The following is a 12629-nucleotide window of genomic DNA, read 5'->3' as shown; positions in this document are numbered from 1 at the left end:
TCTTTGCAGTCATTTTTTTTAAAACTTTTTCCCCATTGGTATCAAGAAGTTATTTAACATATTTTAGGTGGTTGAATAAGAACTTGTGTTTATTTGGGCTTGGGACTGAAAAGTACTACTTCTGAATCTTTGGATAGCTTTTGGATGTATGACAAAGTAAAACTGAGTTTAGTAGCGTATGGAAGTAACAGGAGACTTCACGTTTTAACCTGAAATTTAGAGGCAAGCAGCTTTGTTTTATTTCTGTCTCCTGCTAATAATGGAAATGCCACAGAATATGCCTTTATCCACATACTCACATACAGTCTGAAACACCCACTGTCAAGCCCAGGTAACATTAATCTGAGTGTATTACGTGTGAAAGCTTTCTGTGTCTGCCCCAGAGCCCTGCCCTTCACCTGCCTCTGTGCTGCAGCAGAGCGAGGGACTGGGAGGTTAAAAAGTACCATTCTCCGATAGGACGCCATTGTGAGACTTCATGTCACAACTCATCATCTTCAGTGCCTTCCTCCTCCCTCACCATATTTATGTTTTACTGCATTTCCCCCCCATTTTTTCTATGTCTGTAGGCAATTTGCATGTTTGAGGTTTACTCTTTCCCTGCAGTTGGGGACCTTTGGAGCAGTCCAGCAAGTGAGCAGGGCTGTTGGGACTGGTTTCTATTTTTAGTTTCAGGCATTTTTACTCCTAAAATCTCAGTTGAGGTAATATGAGGACAGTATAGCACATAGAAAAACAACATATGGTTTTGTTGTTTATGTTTTTTTCTTTTTTTTACAGATTGCAAATTGATGAGTGCAGCTGTTTTCTGCAGCTTTAAGCATTCATTGCTATTTGATATTTAGCAGATTTGTGAAGATAACACACTAGACACAATCTAATACTAGATACTACAAACTTCTGACCACATTGCATAAACAGAATTTCTACAAATTTGTCTCATTAATATTACAGATATTTTACAATGTGTTCTTCTTGATAGTGTAAACAATAGCTGTGAAAAATATTGTTTAGCCACAGCTTTGTTCATTTAATAGTTGTTTATCTTGATTTTGATTGCATGTTTCCTATTCCCCTGCTGTTCTTGAACACTGTAATTTCCCTAATGTAGGACAAATAAAGATTAACTTATCTTATTTACTCTTTACACAAGGTTTCCAACAAAGAACATGTTGTAATATTAATATTAAGACATCTGATATCTCTTAACTTGGCTGACTTTGTGCCGTTCTTTGACAAGTAAAAGATTTAAAATCACTGTCTATATTTCACCTTTGATACCCACCGCTCTGCACCTCTTTGACACATGTGGCTCGCTCTCATGTCTCTTAAAACAATTTCTCTCTCAGATCCAGCTGGCTTAGCAGAGACACATCAAAGCCCTTCTTACAGAGCGCTGGTGCTGTGTTGATGGTTTTAGGGGAAGTCTCTCTCTTCACTGCAGTGGCTCTGTGTTTGAGGGCTGTCGGTGAGCAGTGCAGGTGCTGGCATGTCCACGCTCTGGCCTAATCCTCATGGGAGCAGAAAATAAGCTGCGCTGCTCGGCTGTCTTATGTAACCATAGCGCCACGAGTGAGTGGAGAGAGGCGTGACGGATTCAAAGAGAGGGTACCACTGATTATGAGGTTATGAGAAAATTCTGCTGCTGCTGCATATACTAGTATAGGAAATGTCTTTTTTCTGTCTTTGAACTTGATTTAGCCAGGCTTTAGAATCACATGAAAACCTTTACCCCCCCCAGATAGGTCTGTCCCCATAATGACTATATCATCAGCTGGAACAGTATTTTCGAGGGTCAATATTTATCATGTGTAGTGTATGTTTTCTTTGCACCATTTGGAAATTTTGGGGTATTTCTTGGCTGTATGATAAGATTCAAAGAGAGGTAACACTGATTATGAGGTCATGAGGAAATTCTGCTGCTGCTGCATATGCTAGTATAGGAGATGTTGGTTTTTTTTTGCCTTTGAATTTGATTTGGTTTTACAATGTCAAGAATCAATCACATGAAAATCTGCCAAATGATAAAAATATATACTCCCCATAATTTGTATAAACTATATCAACTTATTGTTCAATATATGAAACAATATTTTTGGGGTGAGTATTTATCATGTATGTTTTCATTGCGCTACTAGGACGTTTTTTGGTACTAAAGTGTTTCATTCTTCTGTTTATTTATTGCAGTTCATGATTTTTTAAAAACAATATTATAGATTTAGAATATTTGTTGTGGTATAAATGACTTAATATTATCAATTTATTATCAGTATAATATAATTTATCGTCTGTATTTATGTCATCAATATATGGCACTTTAAAATTTGTTATAATGACAGACCTACCCCCATATGCCTTGTTCAAAACTTTTTGTATTTTAAAACTTCAGAGATTGTCACTACTGCTGTGGCTTCACAAGCTGCAGTTTTGGTCATACTCGGGTCCAATCACCATCACAATTTGCTGTTTGTCAAACTTCCCAAAATCCTTACGTTTAGTCCAATTTCACTTCTCTCAATACGTTAAATAGAAAAGGCTTTGTCAGGGAGAGCCCGAAAGTCAGGTCAAATCTATGCAAGTGACAGGTGAATGTTACTGTCATGTTCATTTATGAGTTTGTCAAATATGTTTAAAGGGCCCATATTATATTATTTTCTGATCTGTTTTAATGTTGTTTTCACATCACAAACAGACGTGGAGTTGTGTTTTGTTTCATTCACACGTGTGTAACAGACAAACCCTGCATATTTAGGCCTAGTTCTTCTCTCAAACACTCTGTTCCACTTTGTGATGTCGTGTGGTGATACAGGTAGCGCTCCAGTGTGTTTTTAAACTCCATACCACTTCACTAGAATAACTTCACTAGAATAATTTGGATAACTTCAGCCCTGGGATTGCCAGTCTCTACTGAACCAAGGGTAAAAGGTCGCAGTTAACTTGAAAACTACCACTATATGACATCACAAGGTGGAACAGAGCATTTTGAGCTTTGGAGATGTAGACAGACCTGTGATGTAGGATTACTGAAACATGAGTGAATGAAACACAAATTCTACACAATTCTTGGTATGTTTTTGAGGAGATAACAACATTATAACATAGCTTAAAGCTCACAGGAGTCAATTTTGTGTAATGTAGGACCTTTTACATTTTTTGTTCAATGCCACAAATCATCCAGGTATTTAATAGTAGATAGGGTTGTTTCAATAGGTCTTAGGTCTGATCGTGTGCCGAGGGGGAAATGAGATATTAAAATGGGTTGTGCAATAAAAGCTTAAATTACTGAACTTATAACATCACAAGTAACTCAAGCACACATGACCCACTTTCTGAAGCTGTGGCATTTAGCGCCACTGCTCAGGGCAATGAGCTAATACCATCAAAATTATCCATCTATCTAATGGTTTGCTTTCATTTGGAATAATTGCAGCCATTCTAAACAGACCATACATTATGACCACCCATCACCAGTGGACGGTTTTTATAAGGCACACCCTGTTGCCACGGGCACACAATTTGGTTCATACTCATTTCTGTTGTTTCTACTTCCAATACATCAGATTTATGTTATTCAACCTATCAGCTAACTTTTCTCCTGGAATGTTTTTATCCATGTGTGCCATTTCATACACCTGCCCGTAATGTAATGGTATGTGACATAATGGTCCTTTGATAACTGTCCTCTTTAAGTTTTCCCATTAAGACTTGTACAATTTTATGCTCAATTTTAATAACATAAAAATTAGAGCGACCATTCTTTACTGGCTATTAATATTAATTTTGCTTATTGCATAGCTGACCCACATTAACCAGACTCTCTTGTGTTCATCCTTGGGCCTTGGTTCTTTGTGTATTTTTATTTCATACTTTTATTTTCTCTTTGGTATCATCTTTGGGGCATGGTTTTGTACTTCCTCTCATTCTTTATATTTGTGCTTTCTCTGCTTGGCTCGCTTTATAAATTGCAGCCGATGTGCTTTGGCCAAGCACCTCTGGAGATTGTGTTCTTTGAGCTCCCAAAGTAACAAGCTATGGATGGATGTGCACTTGGCTGCAGCGTTGTGTGCTTTTTCAGGGCTTTTTTAAGCCTTTTTACTTGAGATAACGTTTGATTTTGTGAAAACATTTTTTTGTATCCTAAAATTGCATTTGCGAAGTTTAAGCTGTGTTTTGAAATAAGTTCATAGTACACTTTTTAGAAGAAGTAAAGGGGCAGAAAGTGTACCCTAACACTAGTGTTTTTGTGTTATTGAAGCAGGTTGGTTCTCATCACAATTAACCGTTATTCATGGTTAAATAATTATAGTAATAATTTGTTTTGTCCTTTTGAGCTTTATAAGCCTCTCAAAGCTCTCTGTAGTCACGTTTCATCCACTTCCCACACTGGTGATAAGCTGCCTTGGGGTAGACTGACTAAAGGAAGGCATCCCAATCCGTGCACCACCCATGCACACACATTCTTACCTTGGCAAGGTGAGTCTTGCCCAAAGACACAATAACAGCATGCACTGGGTAGAGGTGGTTTGAACCGTTGATGTTTGGGTTGGACCACATAATGGGGCTCACCAGTGTATGTGAATGTGAATGTGAACATGCATTGATGAGAATTTCTGTGCAAGTGTGCGTCATACCATACCATCACTAGTTGTGTCTTCATTTCAAAGGGATTTCCAAGTGCTATTTTTATGAGCGCCTCCTTCCCTCTTCACACTTACTGTCTTGCTCCATGGGAGGTGTAAACATGTTAATGACAGTCATTTAGTGACGATTTTCTTTAATGTTTCCTCCAGGCAGCCATTATAGTTTCATTATAGCCTTCTATTGCACAAGTCTGTTACAGTGTGCTGCTTCTATTATGTTTATGTCGCTCTCTGATTGAACCACTTTACTTAACGGTTGGGCTGTTGTTTTTTGGGGAACTACCATGAATGAAATTAGACAATTTTTGACCCTTGGTAACATTATGACTTGTTTGGTAACAGTTATAGAATTAGCTGTCATATCTGCAGACTCTGTTCAGCTAGGATGTAGAAACCCCCCCCCCCCCCCCCCCCAAAAAAAAAAAAAAAAAAATCACTATAATTCTTTTAATTACAATTGTGAAGTGGTCTTCCTGGTCTTTAGTGGTCTAACTTGTTATATAACATTACTTAATTCTTAGTACCTGATACCTGGACAGGTTGCCCTCACACGTAAAGCATGTGTGATTGACCGAACATCAGTCCCCAGTCCGGCGTGCGACGCTGTGGACTTGCATGTGTCGTAAAGCCGCTGACATTTACCAAATGAGACCCCGGGGTGATTCACACTCTGTGAAGTCGAGAAGGACCGTGGCCCACAAATCACCTTTTACTACTGCAACACACACACAATAGTACGGAGAGATGCAGGGCAATATAAGGCACCCTATCTTTTTGATGTTGTAGTAAATTCTAGTTGGTTACGTTGACATGGACCGCAGGGACGCTCTTTTCTTACAGGCTTTTTGACTATAGGTGTCTAGAGTTGTAGCCACGCCTTTTTCCTACAGGCCTGGAGTATATGGCGTAAAGGACAAAGGTTATTAAGTGATTATCGCCTTGTCCTGACGACAAAGGTCAAACATGTTTACCTTGCCGCATTAGTGACATTTCACTTCCTTATAAGAAACTCGTGCTTGTATTTAAACGTGCCATATTGTATAAAAGCTACAGTGAATGGGGACATTATTTTTGTGCCTCGAAGCTGGTGGTAGAAATCATTTTATTGGCCACGACAACAAAGCAGAACTAATATGGATAAAAATAGGAGAGTTGAGCAGTCACAGAAAATGTGCTTATGGGGAAAATATGTGGTATGAAATTAAATTATAGTCTGAAAAAATGCCACCAATTCACTGTGGCAGTCTAACAATGTTTGTTTGTGCTATGTTGTTAGCCCCTTTTTGGTAGTACCTCTGCACCTAAGGCTGACTAGTATATTTTTCCATTTATAGAGTAGACTATCATAGTCCCCCATAAAATTAACCCACATATAGTCTAAAAACAATCTGGATTATACATGGTTATCACAAAATCAAACTTTGTTGCCCAATGTATGATCAAAAACACTTAAAACACTTACTGGGCAAAAGACTTTACAATAAGCAACATTTATTTGTGCCACTATAGTCTTTTTGGGATATGCGTTTATAATGTCCAAAAGCATTTTGTTTAGACTTCTTTGTGTAGAAGTATTCAGACAGTTAAAGTAACAGTCACTCCCTACCCACTGCATTCATGGGATCCCAGACTAAAGCACACTTGAAGCTTATCCCAAATAAATATAAAAAAGAATGTTGTAAAAATAAAAAAATAAAAAACTGAAAAGAAAGTTAAAAACCTGTTAGAGCTTTTGGGATTAGGAAGCAAAACTCAGTAACTTCGGCTTAGGTGGCCAACACGAATCAGTGGTCCAGATAATCGCTTGCGTTTGTTTGTGACATTTTGCATCTGGATTTTTCCTTCTGTCCAAAGTTGCCAGTCCACTGAAACTTATTTTTTTTATCTTATTTTTTTCCCCCACATGGATTTTCCTCTGGCGTCTCGTCCCTTTCTGTCCATATTTTCCTGCATTTGGCTGAAGTGCAGGAATCATTGGAACAGTCTGTGTGCAGCTGACATCTCTTCACGTTTATAATGGCGTATGGAGCACAGCTGATGCCCATTCACAACCAGTTCCGCCTCTCGAGCCGTTTCAAAGCTCTCCTCCTCTTCATCCCTCTCTCCTTCCTTCCCCTCTGCTCAGCCAACGCACTTAATAAACCTAATCTCCCATAGTTTGTCGTATTGTACCAGTGTTGTGCTTGAGACATCACGCCTCTTAAAGACATTTCTTGGAACGTGCATAAGCCTAGACAATTATTTGCAGCCTTTTCTCTTTAATTCTTAGTTTGGTATTCAGCATCTACTGGGAATACTGGCATAGTACAACAGAACCTACATGAATAATTTGAAAATAATGACAAAAAATCCACAATGTTTTGAATTAATAAAAGCTATAGTGCCTGAAGGCATATTTGTAATTCAGCATGAAAGTAGCAGTAGTAATATAAAGCAGGAATGGGTCATTTTTGTATGACTTGTATTTTCACTTAAAAACATGCAGTATAAGCACAAGCAGATTCAATATTGGTATCAGATATCTGTGCCCATATTGAAAATTTAGGCTTCCAGCAGAACTGTTGAAACTTGTATTTTTACCTTATACTGCTTGTGTCTAAAGAAAATAAATAATGTTTCTGTTTGCCCTAGTAAACTGTTGATATTGGTTGACGAGTTAAAGTATCGACATCAGAATAGGAACAGCATTTAAGCAGGAGGCTGGTTTCTGTACTTGCCAATGTGAATAACTGGAGATAAAGCGTGCAATATTATGTTAGAGATATTTTATTCCTTTCGAGCCGCCTTGCTAAACGTATCACCGTGCAGTCACTGATGTGCACTGGAGCTGAAGTTGTCCCTCACTTGATTGACATGTGAGATTTCTCGGATGGTACGCCCGCTGCCTTTCCCCTCACTGTGGGAAACGTCCAGTCTCTTTCTGTTTGTCCCATCTCCCCCAGGGCCCTCGTGTTCATTGTTGTGAGGGGGGCAGACGAGACCGAGGCCTGACATTTGAGGCTGGCCGATAGGTGAAGGGACTAGAGCGGAGCAGGCGCACAGATAACAGTAACAGCGGGACATGACTGCTTTGCTAATGAGAGATCTTTCACCTCTTGTACAATCCACTGTAAAGTTAAAGCCAAACCTATTCCTCCCGGATTGGGTGTATTAGATCAGGTTTTATATAGGTATGACTGTGGAGTTCGTCAAGTGCACCAATTCCTTGTCGGCAAGCTGGTGTTTTCTTTCAGCTGTGAAGGTATATTTCCCTGTGGAGGTTGGCTGTTCACAGTCTAAAGAGCCGAAAAAGAACTGAAGAACTGAAGAAAGAAACTGTTGCTTTAGATTTCATTTGTTCATTTACAGTTTGAAGTATTGTGTTTTTCTTTCAAATGGAAATAGATGAGCAAGGGAGCTAAAGAGTGGCTGTACGTTTACACAGTCATGCAAAAATTATAGGGTTGTTCCGATACCGATACTGGCATTGGTAAAAACTCCTATAACGCTTTTTTTTTTTCAGGTATTAGTATTAGTGAGTACTCAGACCACATCAACAATCCAATACCACTCTGTATTTTCCTGAATGAAAACCTGTAGATGCGAGCAGCCTTTTATTTTTGGCTCTTGTGCTGTACTATGGTTTTGTGCTGTGCCTCAGTCTACCTCTTCCCCCTATGCTGTATCACACTGGTATCAATAACGGTGAGTACAATAAGGCCAAGTATCAGTATCTGATCAAATCCCCAAATATATCTGCAAAAATACATTTGAATAACTTTCTCCATAAAGGGAAATTGATTACAGTTGTTACCTTTTAAAAACTGTATTCAATTTGTCAGCCTTGCCATGGATTTTTAAATAATGTTAAATATATAGTAAGTATTGGTTATCAGTCACAGCAGGAAGACACATATCAGATCTCTGTATCAGCTGAAAAAAATGAGGAGAACCACACGACTAATTCTAATTCCAGCTTCTTCACTGACCTCAGAGTCTGGACACTTGTTTCTAATCAGGAGTGGCTTTAGTGGGGTCCTAACACATTTCACATCTGTTGCAACTTGGCCCATAGTTTTAGGGTTATCCAGCAAGCAAACCAGCAGGAAATAATTTTATTGGCCAAGTCTTGAGTCTATGAAAATGGCTCTTAATATGTGAAGTGCTGCTCTAAGTAGCACTGTCATAGCCAAACTGAACTGAGTTAGAATCCAAATAAAAATATAAAATTCATAACACTTGTTGCTGTAATATCAGAGGAACAACTTAGACAACACATATTGATGTATATTTTTATTTTAGCGCAATGCCTTTAGTATTTGCAGACATGGCAAAACTGACTGTAAATGATCCACACACGCCCAGACTAAAGTTTTGTGCCGAAGACCTTAACCCAAAACTCTCATAAATGTATACTCTGCCTGGATTTTACCACCCCATTGTGAATCTTTATATAGTGCAACAATATATAGTCCCTAATTACTGACCAGCAGCGTGTGTTTGTCTTCCTATACGCGAGATGCCACATCATTAAATCTCCTCAGCAGGATTCTCATGTTTTTCCCAAGGATGGATTTATGTATATTTGTACCTTGTGCGTTTGTGTGTGTGTAAAATGTGTGTTTCTTCCATGTTTTGGCTTGGTACCGTCCTACCTCACTGCCCTGACACTAAGCAGCTTTTGCTTGATCACCATCTGTTCAACGGTCTCCATTTGTGCTCCGAAGATGGCTCGGGCTCCTCCTCACCCACTCAGGCATACACACAGAGAAATACATACACTAATCCCGTCGGCTGTAGCCAGGGGTGCTGCTGTCTTTAGCTGTGAAGTGGGTGCACAAACATTATGGTTATGGCGGAGGTTGTTCTGGCTCTAATTTGCTGTGGGATGGTAATTCACACTAAAGCTGCAGGTGATGTCTGTGTTGTGTTTATATTTAGTGTGTGGGGTTTCTCACTGGGTTTATAGGGTGCTTTTGAACTGCAGAGATCCACAAAGGAATGCAATGGAAAAGGCGTGGAACAAAGCTGCGCCCTACAAGGAGCACTTCACTTTTTATTGTTATTGTACATAAAATGTAACAACAATTACTCAGCTTCAATACAACGTGAACTCGCACACAATACAAACAGAAAACAAACGAAACAGATTGTTAAAGGTGACCTGTGAAACTTTTCTGCTGCAGAGTTACTGTTTTACTCAGAATTTCACACAGTATGGCATGAAATCTGCATGAAGATAAACAGATGTCACCATGTCATTAAACTAAGTTACAGGTCAGATCTGTGGAGAGGTTCTCACTCACAGTAAAAATTTATGTTTTGGTCAGTAAAACACTTACATTACAAATTAATTACATAAGATGGATATGTTTAATGCCATACAGTGGAACATTTCAGGAAAAGCAATAATATCTTCAGGGAGTAAGAGAACTTGGGCATTCTCCACTAAAAAGAAGGAGCTTTTGATTACTATTAAATTGTAGAATAGACAGATTTTTAATAAAATGCCATAAGGCATTTTTATACAGAAAAAACTTGAAATGTGGGATGTGACTTTCATTTACTGATATGTACTGATTGTGTTGGCGGCTACCTTGGCCTTGGTCTCATTCTCTAAACTGAGTGTTATCATGACTCAGAAACATGTACAATGTCTATCAACATATACTAAGACCTTTCTCTTTTGAATTTGATCTGCAGCATATAGTAACCTGAACAGATTATGTAAACTGTAACTCTTGCCTTTGTAGTTTTTTTGTACTTTACTTCCGATCTATCTTTTGTTGTTTGGCTTTGACCTGCCTCCTGATGCTACACCCCATCATCCTCATACCACAAATATTCTTCAGCTCATGAGCACATTATGCATTAGCAGAGCACAGGTCAGTTCAAACCCATTAGCCTTATGTGGTAGATGCGAAACAGTATCCCTCCTCTGTTTTGCGTTGCCATGACCTGCTATCTTGTGGAGTCGTACCCCCAACCTCCAACAACCCGCCCTATTTATCCCACTGTATGAACATGATAATAAACTTTCCCCCTAAGAACCATGATCCACTGCTGTGTGTGTGAACTCTTCAACCTCCGAAATGAGAGTCTGGGAGCAGCCATGCCCTCTGTAAATGAAGCGGCCTGCTGTTACACTGAGGAGGAGAGGAGAGCACCAAAAGCAAGAATAGCCCCGCGCTCTGACGCTGTGTGTACTTTGAGCTCATGCCTCCTGGGTGTACATCTTAACTTTAACTTTTAAGCTTTAAGTAGTTCAAGGATGTGCTGCAGGGAGGAAAAGCACCAGTGGAATAACTTGATATTTCAGGACTCTGTGACTGGCTCTAGGGCTATTGTGAAGTGATTGTGATCATAATATGAGCAAGCACATTTTCACATTAGGGAGATTTAAACTGTCTGTATTGTCTTTTATGAAATGGTTTTGTGAAATTAAAGGTGCGCTTTTCTGGTAGATGGTCCGCCACCAGCCAGTTGGAACGCAGAGATGTTATTGCTTTGCCCTTTAATGTTCCACAGTGTGATAATAAAGTTATCTGCCGTGCATTTATTCAATTACAGGTGTTTTTATTGCTAAGAACTAGTTTAAAAACAAGAATTCTAACCATTTTCTACCTCTAACATGGGCTGGTGGCTTCATTGCTTGTCTTCAAGGAAATATGTGCTTTGCAATATTGTGGGAAAAGCAGTAAAAACCCTCCAACCAAAAACTTGTGTGGTGCACCTTTTAATGCCACTTTTTTCAATATAGTCCTTATTTAGCCTTATATAATCATCCAGGTTTTGTCTTTTTAAAGCGGCACTGTGTAACTTTTCTGGTGGAGGGTCTTCCACCTGCTTGTCACCATGGAGATATTACTGTTATACTTTGATGATTGCGCAGTGTGGAAATAAACTTGATAATCACAATTGAGGTTAATAGTCAAATCTATGGACAAGCAACCCTGCGCATTATAAGAATTAATGTTTTTTTAAGATATATTTGAGCTCTACAACACATGTAACTGAACAAATGCAAGGGAGATTTTAATGTCCTACTGCAGAACAAAGAAATAACATCTTTATCGAACCCTCCATCTTAGAAGTTACGGAGTGCACTTCAAGAATTATTCAAATACTATGTCAGATTCACATCTTGCTTATGGCTTTTAATATTGTACGGTTCTAATAAGCAAAACCATCTTCCCCAATTCTTCACTTCCCCTTCTCACTCACATCTCAGTCTGACAGCCCCTACAATGCCTCCCGACAGAGTGGTAATCAAATGTGTGCTGTTCCCTGTGTGTCCTGCAGGGGGCCGTTCAGCGTGGTGCGACGATGTATCAACAGAGACACGGGACAGCAGTTTGCCGTCAAAATAGTGGACGTGGCCCAGTTCACCTCCAGCCCGGGACTCAGCACGGAGGGTAAGCTGCTGTCTATACACTTAATGTTGTTTGTGCTTCTGTCTGGACTGGCTCTGGGGTTTGCTCGTGCTAATATTTATGCAGGTTCTATTAATACTTTGCAGCTGATGTCTTCAACATTCCCTGGGGGTGTGAAGCTAACTGAAAGCACTACTCTGTTAGAAGCTCTGTTACTCAAATTAGACTTAATCTGACTCACTCTCTCACACATAAAATTACAGTCCAACCGTTTTTTTCCGTTAGTCACTCTCACAATGTTGGAAATCAAACACATAAACAGGACACTCGTATTGATCTTGAGTCTTCAGACGATCTTAAAACAGTTTTTCCTGTGTTTGCTAATGTGTGCTTTGTGTCACCATGGTAACTGCTGAACATTCTTCCAATAGAGGTACATGTAGTGCAATGTCACGGCAAAGTATCAATATCACAACACAAGACAATGCAATAAAAACTTAATAGTAAAATGTTAATGTTACGTTGAAACTAGTGTGTTACAGTTTTAACGCACAAACCCAAATCTGTAACACCACAAAGACACTTAACGTAACACTTAAAGTCGTAATGGCAGTTCCCTTTTTACAATTTGCCTATG

General features: G+C 39.1%; 1 protein-coding gene across 5 annotated transcripts in view; it reads left to right on the top strand.

Moving 5' to 3' along the window:
• caska (calcium/calmodulin-dependent serine protein kinase a) overlaps positions 1–12629 on the top strand; it is a 100592-nt gene that overhangs the window by 30033 nt on the left and 57930 nt on the right. For all 5 annotated transcript variants that reach the window (XM_020936335.2, XM_020936334.2, XM_020936332.2 and 2 more), the window contains exon 2: positions 11922–12034. In XM_020936335.2, the coding sequence (XP_020791994.2) occupies positions 11922–12034 (113 nt within the window). The remainder of the gene's footprint in view (positions 1–11921; positions 12035–12629) is intronic.

The sequence above is a fragment of the Boleophthalmus pectinirostris genome, unplaced genomic scaffold (genome assembly GCF_026225935.1).
Source record: "Boleophthalmus pectinirostris isolate CB_2022bp ecotype Guang Dong unplaced genomic scaffold, ASM2622593v1 HiC_scaffold_1, whole genome shotgun sequence".
Lineage (NCBI taxonomy): Eukaryota > Metazoa > Chordata > Actinopteri > Gobiiformes > Gobiidae > Boleophthalmus > Boleophthalmus pectinirostris.
The sequence above is the reverse complement of the archived record's forward strand: the minus strand, read 5'-3'. Positions and strand labels throughout refer to the sequence as shown.